Source organism: Chamaea fasciata, unplaced genomic scaffold (genome assembly GCF_029207755.1).
Source record: "Chamaea fasciata isolate MVZ Bird 193981 ecotype frontalis unplaced genomic scaffold, bChaFas1.0.hap1 SCAF_7, whole genome shotgun sequence".
Taxonomy (NCBI): Eukaryota; Metazoa; Chordata; class Aves; order Passeriformes; family Sylviidae; genus Chamaea; species Chamaea fasciata.
In genome coordinates, this window is record NW_027094092.1 from 27,087,613 (window position 1) to 27,109,579 (window position 21,967).

Genomic DNA, 21,967 nt, shown 5'->3' on the forward strand with positions numbered 1-21,967 from the left:
TTCTGTAATGCTTTTATTTCTGACTTTTGTTCAGCTTTGAAATAGTTGCATTTTGACTTTAAACTTCTTAAATGTTAGATGCCACAAACATGAGTGAGTTGATTTTTCTCACCTATGTCATATAGTTTTGACCATGGAAGATAGTAGTTCTTTTCAAGGTTTAAAATGGTGCTCCAACTGCTTTTAAAGCAGCTTGCATTCAAAGGCCAGCTATTGACACCCGTAAATATCTATATTCTCTAGTTTATTCAGCCTGATGGGAAATAGGCATATGTAATCCAATTAGATTTTGTTGCCTTGCATTCTGCATCATCTTTTTTTTTCAGTCAAAATGAAATGGTTGCCATGGTTGTGCGAAGGCCTCTTTTTCAGGAAAAATGACCAAATCTCAAGAAACCTTTCATTATGTCTTCAATATTCCCCACTTTGTATCCCATATGATTTTACTTCTTTAGGTGAATATCGAGTCTTCTTATTAGTAGTAATTTCTCTGATAGCTTCTTGGCTAATTGTAGTTTGAATCCAGTAAAGGTGAGCACGTGTAAAGCGTAGATTGGATTGTATATAGAAATTGATACATAAAGGCAGAGTGTGTACAAAGTGTTGAATTCTAGGCTTCAGAAGTGTATTCACGGCACTGTCTTCCCCTCTTGAAGAAGTGCAGTTCTCATTTAACCATAAGAATTCTACCAGTAGACTAAGCAAGGGCTGGACTGTTCCCCTCAGTGAAGGCATGAACCTATCTCTTGTACTTAATGAACAGCACAAGCACCTGATTTTAGGAGCAGTTTTAAAACTGTGAATCCTTGCCTTGCATGGGTGCCTTAGAAGCTTTTGCTATTGCTGTCCTGCTTGGTTGCTTTAGGTAGGCGTTTAAATTTGGGGAGGCAGGATTTCATGTGCATCACTCTTCAGAGCTTCTCTACCAGCTATTTGAGGTAACCGTATGCTCCAAGTAATAGTTATTCCTGGGTCTGATGCTTCAGTGGCTGTGGAAAGATGTTAAACAAGGGATGTGGGTTTGTGTTTTCCATTTTGAAGCGAATATCCATCTTTCTCTGAATCTGTGTCCAAAATACTTTCCTCTCACTGGCCCTTCCATTCATCTTTGCAAAAGCTCGGGTTTTCCACAGCGTCATTTGTCACAATAGTGGTTGACCCAAAGTGGCTGAATGTGTGTTTGGTGCCTAATGGCAGTATTCTTCTTTTCTTCTTCTAGGACGTGAAAATCTGAGAAATGAACAAATTACGGCAAAGCTTTAGGAGAAAGAAAGATGTCTATGTCCCAGAGGCCAGCAGGCCTCACCAGTGGCAGACCGATGAAGAAGGTGTTCGTACTGGCAAGTGCAGCTTTCCTGTTAAGGTAAGAGTTTCTGCTTTTCTTTTGGATGTCCATGAGGTACTCTTGCCATGAATTACTATTTGGGGTTTTTTTGGCAAGTGTAAGCCAGAGGCATGCTTCATTACACACTGGCCTATTTTACAGTCAGCTCTCATTGCAGAGGATGTGGCTTTTTTCTTAAAAGCAGATGGGTCATGTAACAAATGCCTTGGAAAATCAGTCTGAGATATCTTACATTATTATCTAGTTGAAATAAATCATGTAGCTAGGTAGAGGAGTAATACAATATTTGTCTTCATTTTTCTCGGAGATCAGAAGTGATAGACCTCTTGGGTTGCATGGAAGGGTACTCAATTCTCTCTGTTAAAAGTGTACTTGTGGTTACAGTTTTACTTGTAAGGTAAGCGATGGGCTGTGCTTGGAAAGCAGTCCTGCCTCCCTCTCAATAATTGAAAATATTTTCAAGTAACATGTAGGATTTCAACTAGTGCGTGAGATTAGAAGCTCTTGCTAACTTCTGAGAATGCCTCTGTGCTATGATCTTGTGTGTGTATAATACAAACTATTAATGCACGTTAAACTGAAATTACCTCTTAAAATTCTGGTAACTCATTCCAGATTATCAGAGTATTTTAAATAGCTGTTTTCTTTTTTGTGTCCAGTTCTCCTTCCTCTTTATTCTAGGAACAATAATTTAATACTTTAGAATAGTATTTTATATTAATACTTAATAAATACCAGAATAACAATAAATTTAAAATTTAGGGTGACTTGTTGCATATGCTCCAATTTCTTCCTCAAGGTACACTAATAGATCTACAATAGGTTGCAAGCTGATGATGCTTGAGGAAGGCTAATGGATTAAATATCTTCGTACAAGGACCACAGTCTACGGTTCTGACGCCTAAGGACCTGTCATTAGTTTTTCTCTGTATTATGCTTAAAGTAATTCTGTCTGATAGTTTAACATGTGATGTTGCTAGGTGGAATTCTTTAAACTGACTGTTGCATATTTTTGTGAAGTTGTGGATTGTTGTAGGTATGTGGTAAGTATGAGAACTTTCCCACAAGGTTAATGCCCTGCTTTACCCTTTTAACAAGAGTTGCTTGTGTGCTTTTACATACACGCAAAAGTATACAACATTTCTAGTTCATGGCTGCTTGCTTATTTTTGTCTTGAGTTATTTTTCTGCTAAGAGGAAGGAACTGTAATTCAGTACTAAACAGAGATGGTGTTTTGCCAAGGATTTGAAAGGAATTGCTCTGTGAAAGCTCAAACTTAGATTAAGGTTTAACGCTGTCCAGGAGAGAACAGAGTTTAAGTTTGAGGGTGGTGATTTTTTTAATAACTTAGGCATTACACAGGTTGAAAAGCAGACTGCTCAATTTCTAGGCGTTTAATTTTATTCAAACTTTTTCAATCCTTTACTGAACAGAAAGGGTGTGAGCCACTTCAGACTGTTAAAAGACTGACTTTTTTTAACTCTCAGTCAGGACTTGCACTTCTAATGACAAGTGCTTCCTGTATTTAAATGAAGCATTCATCTATTCTGGGCACATGTACCCAAAGTCAAAAAAGGTTTTGGCCTATTCTGTGCTGAAATGGCGTAGAAATGGATGAATCTTTGCATCCTGTCGTCATAATGGGACTTATGTGCACTCATTAGTCTGCTTTTAATTGGAATTCACTGAATTAATTTAATTTGTTCTTTGGAACAAAATGCTTTTAAGGTAAATGTAAGAGACATTTCTTGATTTGGTCAGAGTGGTAGGCTATTAATATCTAAAAAACTTGCAATTAGGTGAAAACTTACATTCAAAACAAATTGTTATTAAGAGGTGTTTTATCTTACTTGATTAGAATTTATTGTCCAAAATAGTGTCCCTCGATATGGACAAAGTGGAAAATTTTATAAGGCTTGAGCTGCAGAGTGGGTGTTAACTGGTGTTTAATAGATAGAGACAGGAAGTGTGCCATTGTGAGGGAACAAGATAAACCACATGTAGAGTCATCGCTTTAGTGGGTGGTACTGTATTTTGCTCACAGAAAGAATAGAACTTTGTGCTATTGAAGGAGAGTATCCTGTTACGCCTGTCTTGGGTATTTTTTGGGAATTCATACATTCCAGGAAAAGTATGCAGTCTCCTATGTCCTTAAATATCTGATGAGGTGACTTTTCTTCCTGATGCTCTTCAGTGGAGCTGGACAGAGCGAGATATTTTGAGAAGAATGCTTAATGAAAAGGAACGGATTCAAATCTAAAAGATGTTGAATAAACCTGAATTTTCTCTAAGTTTTGCAGTGGGAATTCCAAAGAGGTCCATTGTCTGTAGTGTAGCTGCTCAACCATACTTGAAAATGCTGGGAGAGCTGGTGGTGGCACAGGATTAGCCTGTTCTTACTTATTATGATCTGCCTTGCCTGCTCTCTAAAACTCATTGTCTGTAATTCTTTGGAGCTCAAGGCATAATTGAGTAGCAAGACCAGAATCTGGCTTTTGCAGGGATGCTGAAGACTTCATCTGTACTTACTGAAGACCTGAAAATTCTTAATAAATGTTGCTGCAGCCGTCGGAAGGATTTTCTGTTTGAAAGTAAAATACATGAGACTAGTGTGGTAGCAGCCAAGTTGTGGGCTTTGTTTCTTCTAATGCTTGCTATTTTATATAGGTAAGACTCTTTTCTTTTTTTTTTTTCCTTCTTTTTTTTTTTTTTAGGTAGAGAGAGGAGACTAGTGCAAACACACAAGGGATCATTTGTTCTTGGTTTCTCTTGTAAAAAAAAAAAAATCTCTTAAATTGGTTTGGTTTTTAACTTCTCGCCTTTGGGCATTTATATTTTGCCCCAGAGCTTGAGTGTTTGTAGAGTGCTACCACAGGTTTATCCTTTTTTAGACATTACAGAGCATGTGGAAACACTTTGAAAGTCATGCTGCAAATAGGATTTCATCCTGCCTTCAGGCTTCACTCCGTTAGTGTTGGATAGGGACTCCAGTAAGCTGCTCATTCATTGTGCTTGGAGGATGCTGTACTGCAAACAGATTTAATGTTACTGAAAGGTTTTCTATGGTGGCATGTTTCTTGAAGCTCTTCCTGTGCTATGTCCACAGCTGATCCTTATTGTTAAAGTCCTTAAGTGTCCTGTTGGATTTTGAGCAAACCTGATGCATCTATGGATCATCTTCCCTTTGGGAGAGAAGATGCTCCATGCCAAGTACAGGCAGAATTCCTGTTCTGTTCCTTTATGTTGCTTTAAAATTCAGGGAAGTAGATTCGATCCACAGTTGGTTCTCTCCAGTGCTGTGCTCATAAATTTGGAGGTGGTGATAATCATGAATGAATACTATGTCTTTCAGTCAATAGCACTCTTTTTTTTGTTGACAGTCTGTGTTTTTCTGCTACTTGGTGAGGCTGTGTTGCATGTAGCCAGGTATTGATCATGTTTTCTCAGTCATCTCAGGGTGTGTAGATGTAATTACAGATAGTTCTTCTCCGTGTTGGAAATCTAACCACACCTAAGGTGGTAACCTGACACTCAAAGACAGGGCCGTGCAGTGGCTACTGACTTTCCTGTAGTGCTCTTCTGTGTAAACTGCTTTGAATCTGCTCAAGTTAGATTAAAAGAACAGCCGAGGAGAGACAGGTCCTGTCTGTCAGCAAAGGTATGTAAAGGATGTTAAACTTGTGTTTAGAAAAGCGACTTGCAGACTTTTTGCGATGCCATTGGGAACTTAAATGATGTTGCTCTCCTAACTTTGGTGGTGTGGAGGCATAATAGCTTGCAGCTTTTATAGGTGTGCAACAGGAGTTGCCCCATTGTTAAATATGGCACTGGTACATATGTTGTAGGAGTCTAATTTTCAGGGAAAATTCTTTTCCACTGTCCTAACAAACTGAAAGATAAATACTGTGTTTCAGTAGTGAATCCTTCCTCTGAGAGAAAAACTGTACCAGATACATGCAGTATATAGGGGTGTTAGATGAAGAGAATGTATTTAAAACTATTTAGAAACTGAATTTCTAACAGACATTACAGCTGTGCTTATCAGTGCTAAAATTTATTTATACACAATTTTATACATTAGAATTGCAACAAATGAAGTTCATTGACACACACACTTTCAAACTTGCTTTCTTGCTCCAGACACTGCCTCACTGAAAATATGCAGCTGGTCTGTGGTATAATGACTAAAATGAAATATTTGACACCAGGGCTTCTTTTGTGTGAAAAGCCTTTTTGAGTGTCCCTCTGGGTAAGTGATTTTCATTCATACAAATGCTCTTTGGAGTAACTGGCCTGTGAAGTTTATATCAGAAAAATTAGGTCATTTCCTTCTACCTAAGAGAACTAAACAAAACATTTGCAAATTCTTGGTGGATCTGACCAAAAGGATGTGTTAAACAGAATATTAACAGCTGGTTACTTCCTGGTGTTCTAGAAGACTCAACAGTTTGTGTGTATCTTGGATGATTTAATTAGTTTTGTTCTGTCACTTCCATGTTCTTGGTGGTCAGTTTCTTTTGACCTTAAGGCATGTAAGGCTGCTGTTGTATATCACCTGCAAGTGTACTTTTTTTCTTTTTTTTTTTTTTTTTGACCTGAAAGATTAAAGGTGCTGGTGTGGAAGAGTAAAAACCACATTTCTATCTCAGGCATCCAGGGTTTGCTGCTGAGTATCTGGTATCATTAGAGTTAGCCTTTCCACTGAATTTGATCTCTGTGTCAGTGTTGACAAATAACAATTGTATGGGTACAGTTGTACTTTGGTATATGAAAGAATTGACTTTTCAGAACAAGTACTCTTGAACTGTTTCCTGTCTAACCCTTGCTTTGATGGGAGATGTTTGGAAGACACTGTATTCCTTTGTGTTCAAGAAGAGCCAGAAGGAAGGAGAACAACTGGCACAAGCCCTGTAGGGTATCCTCACTGGGACCTGTCAATGTCAGTTCTGATCCCTGGGGTCCCTGTGTTTAGGTTGTTGAGCCATACCAGGCGCTGCTGAAACCACCAGCAGTAGGAGCTTGGCCGTTTTGATCACTTTGCTTTGTGCTCTCACACCACCTGTGGCTGCCCAGCTGTCCTGTTTAGTTTTGGAATTTGCATTTCAAACTTTATTGGTTTAATGTCAAATTTATAAATCTCATATTCAAAGTAACTTCTTATATTTAATAAGTTTATAAATACAGCTTGCATTCTATTTCTCCAGGTCAGACACACTGGTACCAGCACAGGTGACTGTGGCTTTTATTTTATATCTTAAATGCACTTCTAATTTGAAATAACAGCTGTGAAAGAATTTACCAGCGTGATGCTGAAGTGCCTTTAAGTTAAGCATGTGATATTTTTCACTGTGGAAGTCTGAGGTACTTGAATAGTCTTTGGAAACTATGTTAAGCATTTTTAAGAAGTTAATGTGACAAATCTGCTGATTTCTGAAATGTTGTACAGCCTTACACAATAAACACTAGAAATCTCTGCCTCTGAAGGCATGAACTAATGTTAGCATGAACAGTAATCATTCCTATTGAATGTTAACCCTCAGCAAGCAATGGTACATTTTAATAATCCTGCAGCATTTAACATCTCAGGAAAAAGACTGGAAAACAGCTAATTAGAAAAGATGCTGATTATAATGGAAGGTGTGAACCTTACCTCCGATATATTCCTATGCATTTTTGTCATGCTGAAGGAATGTAAGGGAATCCCTAATCCTTAAACTTTTCATCCTGGTGTCCAACCCTTATTTTTGTTTGAATAGCCTTGCAAACAAGAAGCTTTAAATGGAGGTTCTTGCTGAGTTTTAAAAACCTTCTGTCTTTGGCTAAGGTGAAATTCTTAAATAGTTCTATAAACTTCAGGTTGTTTTAAAGATATGACAATTAAAATGGCTCGGATCGCCTTGCAGAAATATTTATTTTCCATGTAATTTAGGTGTTGGAAATCAAAAAGTTCTCATTGGGTTATACTTTTTAATTCTGTTTTTTTAAAATTAGGAGATCCCCAGTGTCGTACATGGAAACTGAATTTTTTGCAGGAGTTGAAGAAAGTGTACAGTGTGTACCTGTGCAGTGTGTGCATAAAACTGTGCTTTCAACACTTGATTGTCCTTTATATTTTCTTTTTTTTTAAAGAAAGTTTTAAATTTATTAAATAGTGCTGAATTCATGTAAAAAATAGGAATTGCACATCAGAGCATACAGTTGAAAACCAAAGTCTGATAGTGCATATGTGAAGCTGTGAAGGGACTAGGAGAAACAGTGTGTTTAGCTGCATCAAGGGAAAATTAGGGATGTGCATTAGCAGTAACAACTCAGCAAAATAACATCCCTTTCTTCAGTGAGACACGTAAACTACAGGGTAGAAGGTCTAGCCTATTGATCTCCAGTTACAGAAATGTCATAATACTTCAAAGCTGACTTCTCTGATGTAGATGTGGAAGTAGATCCTGCCCTGAAGCAAGTGCTGTCCTATATAGCCTGAGTTCCCTCTCTACCTCATTCTAAGGATTTGTAAGAAAATGAAGAATACAGAATTTGTGTATCCTGTACTGAGCTTCTTTATTGCATCTTCAGTATTCCTGACTCACAGTGTTGTTTCTGTTGACACTATAAAGGTCGTGTGAGAACCAGTATGCGAAATTCACAGTGTGGCGCTTAGGTGGGTGTGATGAAAAAAATAGGGAGAACTACTGGTATGGATAACTGCTTTAGTTTCTTTTGATCTTCATTATTCAGAGACATTTAGCAGTCACAGGCTGCTACAGTTCCTGTTTTGGGGAATTTAACAGGTTGGTGGGACATTTTGATTTCTAATGACAAGTATAGCATCCTAACTAACCTATAGCTTTGACTAAGCAAAATTAAACTTGGTTGATGCTTAATCATAGAGTTTCTGTTGTCTGTGCTTCTACAGCTTTGTCTGAGCAGACATCTGTTTCAAACTAATAAATTCAGAAAGCAGGAGCATGAGTGTGAGAGGAGAGAAATAAAATATTGAACATTGGAATGTAAATCTTAGAAGTCAGTGGAGATGTAGCTCAGCTTTAAGACATATCCAGGGTTTCTGGATTTAAGCTTATGTCTGCTTGCAAGACAGCATTTCACTCTGAAACTTTGACACTCAGACTTTAATTCTTGAGCAATGCCAATTCTAGAAGCATATCTGCACATGCAGATGCCAAGTAGTCAGTCTTACTGTTGCAAATAATGCCCTAGAACTTATACAGAGGAAGAGAAAGGAGGTAGGAAAAATACCAAGAAATGCTGGTGTGCTTCTCTTTATGGCAGCTCATTTCCCAGCACAGGACACCTTGGCCAAGACTTCAAGTAAGCTCATTTCCTGTGTCCATCTAGTTTCAAATGTAATCCAAAGAACCTAATCTGTTACTGCAAATAAAACAGTGCATATGAACATCTGCTGATACAGAGGGAACTTCAATTATTTGTGTAGCTGAGTCTGTTTCAAAGAGAGACTGTAAAAGCGTATTACCAGACTTGAACAAACAGAACTGGCTTGAGTGAGTGGTCCAGGCTGAAGGAGCACTGATGAAAGATCTTCTTTTTGCCAGCTGTTATTGTTGAACTTCGAAATTTTGAAAACTGAGTCAGCCAAGTATTTGTGAGAGAAATGGAAACAAAGAAGATCAGGGCAGTATTGCTTGTACTAGGACACAGATGGTGTTTTATTTCTGACCTGATACATCAGCCCTTGATGTTTTAGTAGGAGCAATTTCAATAGCATGTATTTGAGAGAAGACAATAGGAAAATTTCACCAGAAGCCGTTGATATGGTAACCTGAGTGGTTGGTGTTTAGATAAAGTTGGAAAAAGTTTAAAACGTTCAAAAAGAATAAAGTTTCTCAAGCACTTTTCAGATTATAAGGATGCTTTGCTGTGTGCCAGTTTAACTTGTTCCTCTGTTGATTGTTTTATGTTTGGTTTGAGATTGATGCCAAACACCACCTTCAGTGAAAGAGAACATAAAAATCAGTGATGAAGAGGGAAAGTTTTTTAGTTTCTGTTTATTTTGCTGTACTATAATCTCATCTTCTTTTTGCTAAGAATGTTAATATAAGCAGTGCATCTATTTAGTAATGTTTGCATTAAGGACTTTTCTCCATCAGCCCCTTAAAGTATTTTATTTGGATTAGAGCTTTTATGGTATGTTACTCTGTATGAGGACTCAGCCCACATGGATTTTAGCTTTCTATAAAAGCACTGGTGGTTAATTTCTGGTATAACGATTAAATCTCTTACAGAGCAACTTATGTCCGAGAATTGCTGATGTCATGACTATCATTCACTGGTTGCTATGGAAATTAAGTAGGAGTGCATTCAATATTAATACTGCATTCCTGCTATGTGCATTTTCCGGATGGAAAAGTACTCACCACTTTCTTCAGGAATGCTAGCTGCAACAATCCCTGTGAGAAGAAATGCTCTTTGCAAATATTTCAGGAGTACTCCTTTCCTTACTCTTCCCAAAGTCATCATCCACCACAGTTTGGCTTAGGTAGTTCATGTGGATTTCTGTGTACCCAGTACTTATGTGTCCCAGTCCTTGAGTGTGTTTGTGATAATGTGCTGTCATGGATTTGCATGAGATTTTCCTTGTGTAGGGCAGTTGCTGCCCTGGCACTTCAACAGTATGTTTCTTCTCCTTTAGTTTGAAAAGGAAGTTCCTTTCAAAGATCCTGAAAGATTATGTATAGAAGTGTAGGATTTGTGTATCTGCTTGAAAGTGGTTTCCATGTAATCTCTTTCTGGAGATGTAACAACAGAGTTTTAACAACAGTTTGTTTTTCTGAAGTCCTGATTCTGGTGTTTAACTTTCATTTCAGACTCTAACTAGTAGCTGCATGTCCTTTATTAAATTTTGAAATGTCACTCATAAAATGCTGCTGCACTAGTAAGTTGAGCCTTTATTTCAAATTTAAGGCTAAGTTGAGATAGATTTACAATTTAACACTTCTGTGTTAAATATAAACACTAGAAGAGGTTTCAGTTCTGACAGAGTTTTTGCCAATCTTCTCGAGGAAATATTTTTGTCTTTGATTACAATCCATTAGAAGCCAGATAAATATTGTAGCACTGTTTAAATACAGGAACTGTGTATATCTACTGTCAGACTGATGAAAGAAGCTCGAAGACTTGGAAGGGGGCCTGATGCTTAAGGGGCATTTGGCTATGAAAAGAAGAGGACCACAGCATTCTGGTTATAGAATTAAAATTTGTTTTTACAAGAAAGAAAAGTATATTGGTGCCTATACGCAATTAACACACTACCACTCCATCCCAGAAAAATTAAAAACCAAAGCAAGAAGAATTTTGAAATTGCCTGTAAAACGTTCAACACCAGTGCTAATGATGAGCTTTTGGCTTCTGCAAAATTGGCTTCTGCAATGGCAAGAACAGGTCTTTTTCTTTTTTTGTGAAGGGCTAGAAGTGTAACATGTAAATGCAAACAAAGTACCTTTTATCCTCTGCATCATAAAGAAGTATTGTGTGACAGTGTAATTTATTTTATAATTCAGAATTGATTGATGTTCAATGAGGTCTGTGGATTGTACCCCTTTGGTGTGGATAGATGCACTTGATACGTGCAATAATGTCTCCATTCACAGGAGTGGAAGCAGTATTGACAACTGCAGCTAAACTTGCTGTCTCCAGCAGCAGTGGCATGACTGATTGCTGAGAGTTGGAACATGGGACATGAATAGAGGTTTGGCAACACGGAAGAATGGTTGTCTGTTTTGCTGTGTGACGTGAGGCAATATTTACCCTCCTCTGGTTCTCCCTTTTCCAAGCAAAAGGCAGGTTGCCAAGTACAGGGGCTGAATTGTTTGAATCTTCACTTGGAAGCGTTTTGGTTACATTGAAGTAAATGAGATGTGCAGATAGGTCATGAAATCTGAAAGTTGCCCTCTATATGGATGATACAAATGGCCATGCAAACTAGATGGTTCATTCCTTACACACATTTTCTTTTTCTGGCCGGTATAAACCTCAAGCTTGTTCCTGTCTGTATCACTCTCTTCTTAATGAGAAGTTACTAAACCCACAACTTTCTCATGACAAATGTACAACAGAATTTCTGCATCTCTGGAACTTCTCCCAGAGAAGTCATGGCAAAACCAAGTAGTTGATGATGTACATCTGTACTTCCAGACACATAGTAATTGCATCTTTAGTTGTTACTGTTTGTGTGTTTTTAGGATTAAAGTGTTCTACATCATGTTCTGGAGAAATGAAGACCTTGCGCAAGTGTTCAGCGAGCTCAACTGAGGGAATACAGTTGCTGTTTTGGCAGCTCCAGCGTTCAATTATAAGGCTTCAGCCTCACAAGAGCTCATTTTGAAAAAGCTCCAAAGAGTCAGATCTCTTTTATTTACCTTCTAATTTCAGTGCAATCTATTTTTCAAGCTGTTCTCCAGCTGTGAGGGTTGATTTAAAAGAAATTCCTCCAGAATTGTTCCATCCGCATTTAAGTCTGTTTAAAAAAATGCCACATAGTGAGATTTAATGCTAAAGCTCTCTGTCACTTAAAATATTGTAAATCTTGCAGCAGTTTAATGATATACAGAGCCTCCTCTTCTGGAGCATTTGTCTTGTATGAAAAAAATCCTCAACTTTCCAATTTCTATTAAATCTTTGAAACAATCTTGATTTTCTCCATATAGTTGAATCTCTTAATCTGTGGGTGCTTCAGTATGGTGCTGTGAGTGAAACCTTTTTTTGTCCAAGTCTAGTATCTTAATTAATGAAAGAAAATCTAGATTTCAAATAACTCATGACAGAATTGTCTGTTACAGAGTGCAACTTCTTTAATGGGTTGTTAAATTTGTGTTTATGACTGCATTAAGTGACACAAGCATTGATTCTGATAGTTTAAAGCCACTTATTCACTCTCCAGCTAGCCTAGAATCTAAATGCTGAATTGCATACAACTCTTACAATGGCAAGTAAATTGGGGAAAGTTTCTTCCTCCTGTAGCTCTTATTGCAAAACTTCAGAAAGGTTTTGATAGTTTCTCTGGCTTTCTTCAAGAGTTAAGTACTTTGAATAATGATTTTTTTCTGAGAGAACACTTCCTTTCACTATCAAAAAAAACTGTGATTGGAAAAGGCAGGAAATTTGGAAAAATTAAAGCTAAAAACTCAAGTGTAAAATTAAACTATCCATGGTACCCTGAACACTACGCTCTTGATGTATTTCTTGCCACTGGTTTCTCTATAGACTAATATTATTCTGTGTTGTAAATTTAAAAGCTTTTAAGCTGACGTTTCTATTCACTGTTGTGTTGCTGGGGCGTTTTTTCAGTAGTGCTTGGTAAGATGAAGATGTGGAAAACAGATTTTTTTTTTTTTTAAACCCGTCTTTGTAAGAATGATGTATGTCTCAGTAGCCTGTAGTTGTAATGAAGATAAACAGTTTTGGTTTACAATTTTAAAAAATGGAGTGGACAAATTTCTCGTATTTGGACATTACCATTCAAAAATATTTGGTCATCTTACTGTGTACTGTAATTTGGTTTTTAATACTAAATATATTTATCATTATTCAAAAATAATTTATTCACCTTCCTCTCTATATTGATGTAAGGTTTTCATACTATGCTAGTAAAAAAAAATTACTAAAGCTCATGATGAATAAGCAGGAAAGCACGGTTTTCAATACTTTTCAATTACATATTTTCCCCATGGTAAGGAAAGTCTGTCTTTCCCTCCAAATTTCTAATTGTATTATGCTTTTCTGCTGATGCTGGTGCCCCCATAGATATACACGGTCAAACCTCCAAATGCAGGTTTAAAAGAAGGCTGGCAAAGTGCTGGTCTTGTCTCTCACATCAGCTGCACTGAGATGAATTCAGAGCTTGGATTCATCAAAACCCAGGGAGTTTAAGGAGCTGCTATTAACCTTTTCTCCCATACTCCTTCCTGCAGTACTTGGGACATGTCGAAGTGGATGAATCCAGAGGAATGCATATCTGTGAAGATGCTGTGAAGAGGCTGAAATCTGTATGTATATTTGTTTAATGAAAACGTTGGCTTTGGGGCTGTGAGCATTACTGGAAAAGGTCTGTTTGGAGCAGGGCTCCAGCTAAAGACTGAACTTTTGACCCACGTTAGGAGAACAGTTGGCCGGTTTGAGAGCACTGCTGCTCTTGGGGGGACGTGCTAATCTGATGATGAGAGGGAGAGTTACAACTGTTCTTTCTACTTGCAGAAACTATTTGCAAAGCAAATGTGTAAAAATTCTCTGTGACCTTTCAGGCTAAGTTGGTACCCACATGGAACTTCAACCATTGTTTTTTAACAGCTTCTCCCTCTCTCTCTTTTCTTCTCCCCCTCTCTCTCTTTCCCTCTGTTGCCTGCCACTTTAATAGTGACTTAATTCACCATTATTATACAAAATATTACTTGTTTTAGGATGCTTTTTTTTCTAATGCACTGCAACATTGTAGTCATGCATGGTATAATCTGGCTTGCATCTGCTCAAAGTGGCCTGAAGGCTGCCTAATTCTGATATGTCATGAAGTGGGCTGCTCTTAGTTTGGCTTCTGTGAACGTTTGCTCCTGTAAATGGCACTCGTTCAAAGCTCTTTGTATTTCTGTGGCTCATTTGAAGAGGTCTTGTCATCTCTTTCCTGCAGTAATAATACCACAAAATCCTGCGGAAATAGTGAACTCCAGAAAGGCAGTGATCAATCTGTCAAGGAACTGAGGCTTTAACATCAATGAAAAGAACAGGAGAAAGGACAGGAAAAATTTGAATTTTTAATAGAGATAGAGAACTGCAGTCCTTGTCATCACTTCTCTTATATGTTTTATCTATATACATTCTTCAGTATGCATTCAGTGGAAGAAACCCTTGTATCCTTGCAGCTCAACAAAATCGATCAAACGTGTCCATCAGACCCTTCTATTGCACTTTTACTGATTTAAACTCTGTGCCACTGGACATCCCTTTTCTTTCCTCACCAAGTCTGAGAGCTCAAATGGCTTCCATCTAAACCTGTTTTTCCCTTCTTCCTAGCACATAGCAGAGGATTATAGGTTATCTTTTCTGCCTTCTGTTGTGCTGTAAAGTTTGTGAATTGGTTTAGTGCTCTGATTAAAATCAAGTCTTTTCATTCTTTTCTTTCTCAGCTAATGTATAGTAACCTGTTAAAGCCACATCCCATCTGTTCCCATTCAGTCCTCAGTGATTAGTGATTGATTTTTATTAAAAAGGGCCACACAAAATACAAATGAGTTTCTTTGTTCTGTGGATTTCGTTTACATACCTAAAAGTGCAAGTACTGGCCATGTAATCAATTGCATCCGTTTTTGTCTCTTTCTGATTTTTATTCTCTCAGAATACTTTCTTTTAGCACACCAAATTGCACTGCAGTATCTACTTTGTGCCACTTCTTTCATTCTCTTCCCTGGGGATCTATGCTGGGAAGTAGCTGTTGCTAGTTTATAAAAATCGTACAAGTCCATGAGCCAGCTAAGTGTAGCTAAGCTTATAGTTAATGAGACATAGTAAAAGCATAGCACCCAGTTTCTTCTGGAATCTGGATTTCTAGGATTGTGATCCTTGATCACATGAATTATTGATTCAAACATCAGACTTGGATATCTCACTTCTTCAGTTAGTCAGCATTTTCTGAAAGTAAATTGTTAAATTCCCCTAATACATGTCATGTCATTATTCCAAATTGTGGATGGCATGAATTCACCTGTTCTCTTAAATTACCTTTTTTCTTCAGATAATTTTGATTTTTTCTGCAGTTTAATGTCTGTGTGTACACACGATACAAGTGTGCATCTCTTACAATTGCTATTTGTCTCCTTTGTCAGTGTTGCAAGTTGAGAAGTAGGGGTGAAATTCTCTTTGTGCCTCAAGAGGAAGATTCAGATTACTGAAATTACTTTGTGTGCCTTAGTTACTAGACTCTATCAGATCCAAGGTCCATTTGGAGCTGCCCACTGCAATTCAAGCCCTGTCCCTCACCCCCAGCCTGTGAGTTTTAAACCAGGGGCATTTCTTTAGGACATCACCATTACTGAAAGCTTTGTTCTCTACAAGACACTCTTAATTTAGCAGAAGCCAAACACTGGGTGATATTTCAGCATATGAGGAATGTGGTAAGAAAACAGTTTGTTCTTCTGGTAGTCCCTTGCTTTCACATTACTTAGTTATTTTGATGGACTTTCTCTTGGTTTTGAAAGAATTACAAATTTGTGCTGCAGTGCTCAAACTGAAAGACTAGCTTAAGGGAAATTGGACTTCACTTTTAATGTGGTTAAATGACACTGAAGTGTATGTGGGCTATTTTAAACTTTATTCTCTGCAGGTAAGGTGTAGGCTTTATAAATCCAGTCAATAAAAATTAGAATTGTTGAAATACTTGTATCCTGTAGCTTCCAAAAATTAAGTTCTGCCTGTCTTTTCTTATTCTAATAGATATATTTTTGGCTCTTAATTCTTGCTGTACAACAGTTGGCAATTCATTTGGGGAACTGAAGACTGTTCTTTTATAGGACTGACTGCTGGGTTTTAAGAGATTTTATGGGATTTGCTAAGAATAAAGAACAGTGTTAATCTTGACTTTAGGAATAGTTTAATTACTGCTTTGCTTTTTGAAAGAAAAGATGCAAACAAATATCTCTGTCTCTTTATTGTGGGAAATAACCTTTCAGGGATTTTTTATTACCTGCTCCTTTAATGGGTATAATTGTTTTTGAGTGCTGCATCTTGCAAAACTTGCCAACAAGTGATGGTGAACATTTTATTCAGACATTGCTTAATTGACTACCGAGTACGAGAAGCCACTTTTAGCTCAAGAATCCTTCATCCACACTGTACTCTGCTGTTACAGTTTTATAGCTCTGAAACTGCACACCAACAATACTTTCATTTTCTGTCTGATGAAATGGCATCACAGTCTCATTAATAGATCAAAACCCCTCATATTCAGCTATTAGTCTATTATTGACATGGATTTATATTATCAACAGGACTTGCATTTTTCCTTAATAGAATATTACCAATGTAGCTTACATTATTTCCTTAGTAGACATATATGGCTAGCTTTGTATACATTTAATATCTGATAAGATTCATGTGGATGGACATGAAGCTCTAAATGGTTTCTTCAGAACCATTTCACTGAATTTAAAATATTTAGTGCAAACTGGAAAGCAACTTCAAGGGCCTTGTTAAGTGTATTTGACTCAGGCATGGGAACGTCATATAAAGACAAAACTGTACTCTCTCATGTCATATTTTGATTTTAAATCAGCTTTAGCTTGTAGTATTGGTTTCTAACTTGCCACTTTTTGTTTTAAATTATGCATTTGTTTTAATATATGTTCTTGTTTTAGCAGGTAAAGAGACATAATTTAATATTTTTTAAAAATGCATTAGTTATCTCTAAACTACATTAACTTAGTGTTGTTTAAAACCCATTTTGCATGATGCCTTTTCCATTAACCTTGTCTAGTTTATTTAAAAAAATAATCTTGTTTAACAAGCATTTTTCTGAGAGCAAAATTAACCATCACCTAAAAATGAGGTAGCTTCTGGTGAATCTCTTTAGCTTTTGCTGTCTCTAAAAAGCTGTTATTTATTGTAATGCAATAGTCATTGCTCAACTTGGCAGCAGCATCCAACCCCTTCTCATTATGTAGACTACATTGTGATTAATCCATTAGTTCCCCTCCTAGTGTTCAGCATATCCTGTCCAAATACATAACTGTTCCTGCCTCCAAAAGTACTTAAGCTTTTCAGCTGACTGAGCTTGGAGATGTTCTTTATACAGTGTCTGAGCTGATGTAAATATGTTACAGATACTTGGTAAAACATCCAGTGGAAGCACGTTGGGCAGAGAGGGACCCACCAGCAGGGCCAGGAAATGCAAAGTTGAGACGGACACTCCCTTCTTAACTTGGTGTTTCCTGGCTTCTGTTGCCTTGCATCAGAACCACAGCTTTGATTAAAATATAACCTTGTTTATCAATCAGTTCTTCAGACACTGCCTCAGGATATTTGTGTCAATGCTTTGAATATAGTAGTATCAGTGATGAACAGGTTGGAATTGCACAGTGTAAATGTGGGGTCAGGGGCTGTCAAAGAGACACTCCTTGTCTCTTCCGCAATTCTCCACCTCCTCCTCATTACTGCTATAGCAGAGCTTTCTTACAAGCGAAGTAATTTGGAAAGACAGCAGGAACAGCTCTGTGCTTCACGTCAGCTTCCCTCACACGCGGAGCAGCATGTGGGCTGTGCTCGTGGAGCACCAGGCCTGGTGGAGTGTTCTCTCATGTAGTTTACTGTCCACAGTCTGGTAACAAAATAAAGCTAGTAAACTAAACTGCATGCAAATATGCTTAAAATTGTGTGCTGGCTTTTTCTTAATGTGGATTGGGCAATCGGTATAATTGCTTTCCTGAAGAAATGTAGGAAACTGTAGTTCAGCCTTTGGTATCTTTGCACTTGCCTAACTGTCTCTGCCTGCCTGAGCTGATTTTAAAGGCTGATCAACCTATCAGTTCAGAGTTGTAGAATGAATAACTAGTATTTATATAAATATTGCACAAAGCCTTGGAAGGCTTTAGAGAAAGAGAAAAGGGTCTCATTTGTATTTGAGTTTTCCCACAAGGTTACAATGAAATTCCTTGCTCTTCAGAGAAGACCGCGTAAGATGTGAAGCATAAGAGTAGCACGTAAGCCAGAGCAACCAACAAACGGAATAAAATGCAGCAGTACGGTATGGCTGCTTTATATCAGCCATACTTGCTTCTCCAATATACAGAACATTTGCTTTGGGGAAGAGTGATCAATACAGAGCAAGCTAGACTGCAGTTCTGGAGTTAGGACTTTGCATTTCACAAGAGCCTGTACAGTATTTTACTTGTTTAACCACCATGTCTGCTGCCAAGTTTGGTTTATAACCTAACCAAAAGGGACTAAACAAGGGAGAGTGAAAATAAAGTAACCACCTTGCATGAAATTGGGGCTGAGGTTTTCTTCTTTCCACCAATTTCAGGGCAGTAGCTTATTAGAACTGTGTGTGTGCCCTTTGATCTGCATTTTCATAGGATTATTTTCACATTTGCCTGTCGCACCTTCTCATGGATAACTCTAAAAACCCCTTCCTTTCCCTCCAAACCCTATTCTTGTGTGTGCTTGTTGGTTTGAAAACCCTGGGACATTTTAGCTACCTACAGTAATAGCGCTCGACTTGTCCCCCCTGTTCCTCCAGGAAAGGAAGTTCTTCAAAGGCTTCTTTGGAAAAGTAAGTTTAATGCCTTGTTTGTGCTTGCACTATAAGGAGTTACATCCCTGGTATAGCACTGCCATAAAATCAGAGTGTTGAGAGTTCCTTAATCCATTTCAGAATATTTGATTCTAAAACAGGCTGGGAAGTGTTTTGATCGAAGAATGTGGTTTCAAAAGTAACCTGAAATAAAAACTTAAGTATCTTTGGACTGTATCAGAAATCTAGTGTTTTGAAGTGATTTAGTCGTCCTGGGGAAAAAAAAAAAATTAACCCTTAAACCAACTCACATCACCTGGATGAACACCTACAGAACAGTTGAGGTCTGCACCTTGTAAGTGCTTCATGCTCAGCTGCCTGGCAGCATGAGTTGATCCCCAAATGTTAGCACTGGGAGAAAGCACTGTGCCACCTCTTAAACCTTCCTTTTTTGGGCACAGTCCTAATTCAAAGGTAAATGAAGATGAGATCAGGCATTTACCTACTATGTTTTCCTAATTTCAGCTCAATCTCCAATTTCTATTGTTGCTCTTGTTTTCACAAGGACAATGTCTTAGATAAGAAGGGAAGCGATTTTTTGTCCTTATTAAGAATGTGCTGCACTGGTGGCTGGGTGGTTTTATTCCTGCTGCCTACATTTCTGCAAGGAAGAAAGACCACACTCTCTTTTACCTCTCATCTGTTTCCTACCTCTTTTTAAAATTCCTGTAAAACTTTTTAATCCATCTTTCATGTGGAGTTAATCTAAGATAATGGCTTCTGAAGTATCTTGTTATAAAATGAAGCTTTGCTTAAATGGAAACTAACAGGTTTGTAATGTTCGTACATGCTGAAGTCTTTTGAAGCAGATTATTCTCTGCTCATGGATTGGTTTGGGCTTTACTTGGGGAGATAGTAAAGTTTTTTCAGCTGATCCTTTTTCACCATTCACTCAAATAATGATGGATGTCACACAGGGTCATCTGTTTCTCCAATTCTGGTTTCCTCCTATGATCTGGGAAAGCACACATCTAAAGTGTAGTGGTGGTGAGAGACTAAAATACAGAAGATGGCAGATCTGTCAGATTGCTGAGAACAGTCCTGTGTGCAAATCAAATCCTAGAGCTGGAATCTAGAAAGACCGGACCCAAAGTGCTAAATTAGGAAACGAACAGAAAGCCCCCCACCTCAAGCTGATTAGATTTGCTGGTTTTCTCTCTGCTTGTTGGGACTAACTTATGTTAGGGTACATAAGAAAGCAAAGATGTAAAAGGAAAGGTACTTGCATAGCACTTAGGTTAAAATCTTGCTTTGACTTTTTAAATTATTAAATATGCTATCTTCCCTATTACATCTTGGTTGATATTTAATGAAGTTTGGTACTTCACCACAGCATTTTAGATTTTCTTTCTCGTGTATTATAATATTTTGACAAAGAAGGACCCACTTCTGCTTCAGCCTGTGAATTTCATTAATTAGCACTGAAACCACTTAAATCCACAGTGTTTAGATATCCCCAAAGTACCACTTTGGCAGTACCTTTATTACAGCTTTGGCCTACAACAGGAGCCCACATCTAGGGAAATCTGCAGTAAAAGGGACAGCTGTTCTCTTATTAATAATTGAGAAATACTAATAACTCTAATATCTTTTGGCTGTCTCATTTATAATTTCTCCCCAAATGCCTTGCATTGGGATTAATATATTATTCCAAACTGCAGAGCTATTTAAAACACACCAGCAGCTTTCAGAAAGTCAGTCTAGACATGTTTGCCACTTTCCCTGTCCATATTTTTCTCCTTGTTAAAGGTAAATACGATGGATTTGTGGGTGGAAATGTTCAAGTGGTTAGTATTGAAAATGCTTTTTTTCAGCTTTAAATAAAAATGTTTGTTGATAGCTCCAGGTTAGGTTTTTGTGGTTATCAAATAAGCTGCCTTTTTAGGCAGCTCCTTTTAAAACTACAGTTTTTCTGTTGTGATGAGTAGTAGTACAGATTTGGTGATCTTTGTCATGTTTTGCCTCTGTAGAGTGTATTTCTCATCACATAATGTTTTATACAGGGTCTAAAATGAAAAATTGTCTTTATATATACACCTGAGGCTCCAGGTATATCTTGGAGCCGTGTTCAGGTCCCAGGATAGGATAAAACATAATAGGCAGAAAAGCTAGAAACAAAGTTAGAGTATTTTAAAAATGCATTCTTGGGCAACTTCTGTTCTGGCATCCTTAATACTTGGTTTTGCACCTTACAATACAGCAAGGTATCAAAGCAGCTGCTTTTTGTTTGGTGGATGCCCATCTCTAGGGCACCACCAGTTTGTCAGGGAGGTTTCTGTTGTGCCTGACCCGCCATGGACCTGCTTTGTCCTTCAGCCTTGCTGTGTGTTAGGATAAGTGCCCACCTGCCCTCCTGGAGTCGTCAGAGGACTCTGAAATGAGTCCAGATAATGAATCTCGTGCTGGAGCAGAGAACTGACCTCCCCAGTAGTGCTGAGCAGTGAGGTTTCTATCGGTGCCGACTCAGCACTGACAAATCAGGCTCCCAGGAGTCGATGCCACACGTGGCTCTCCTCAGGCAGTGCTGTCATCTAAAAGCTCTAGAATATGAAGACAAGCTACCGATCTGGATGTCTAGATGAGTCCCTTGGTAACAACATTTCAGAGCATCCTGTTCCAGTGGATATTGGCCGCTTGCTTTAAATAGCTCTCTTTGGAGTTGCCTGTACCTCCCAGCATTTGTTACGCAAGCTGCGATCCTGCGTTGGAGTTCACTTCCTGTGCAGTATCTTGCAGCTGGTCTGATCTTTGTCCAGTATGTGCCAATAGTGCAAATGCTCCTATCTACTCTGTAATCACAGTTTACTTGGTAATATCCCTTGTATATCCAATAGAAACTGAATTGGAGGAGTATGTTCCTTTATACATCGCTGGTAGGCACAGATAAGCGGAGGATTCAGTAAATGTAAAAACCATTCATTGTCCAGCAGTAGTAGCAGTGGGTTTGGGGTTTAGACTGTAAGGATAAGCCCTTTCAAATCACTGCATCCAGCATAAGTATAGAAGAAGGAATTGGGAGATGAAAGTGAGTTTTCTTTTTCTCTTAGCATAGCAAACCCATCTTTGTTATCTTGCATGTGGAACTTAATGTTTCAGTGGGAAAAGGGGGCTTAGGAAGCTCTTCAGCCTTTTCATTTTATTCTGAGAAACACAAAGTTCATGTGTTAGCTATTTCGAAATCCACATTTGGTAAAATAGTGAGTGAGGAGTAGATCTGCTGAAGATCAGCATTGCTTCATGAAGTACCCAGCTCAGTTAAACTTGGCTTTAATACAAACTTCAGGAACTGTTCACAGTTTCTGTAGGGACAGGGTTTTTAT

General features: G+C 38.0%; 1 protein-coding gene across 13 annotated transcripts in view; it reads left to right on the forward strand.

Moving 5' to 3' along the window:
- The window catches only part of NUMB (NUMB endocytic adaptor protein), a 92,405-nt gene that overhangs the window by 56,337 nt on the left and 14,101 nt on the right, over positions 1-21,967 (forward strand). For 9 of the 13 annotated variants that reach the window (XM_066188147.1, XM_066188156.1, XM_066188160.1 and 6 more), the window contains exons 2-4: positions 1,220-1,363; positions 13,285-13,359; positions 18,594-18,626. In XM_066188147.1, coding sequence (XP_066044244.1) covers positions 1,238-1,363; positions 13,285-13,359; positions 18,594-18,626 — 234 coding nt within the window. In that variant the 5' untranslated portion in view covers positions 1,220-1,237. The remainder of the gene's footprint in view (positions 1-1,219; positions 1,364-13,284; positions 13,360-18,593; positions 18,627-21,967) is intronic. The other 4 variants (XM_066188153.1, XM_066188158.1, XM_066188155.1 and 1 more) reach the window with 1 other exon arrangement.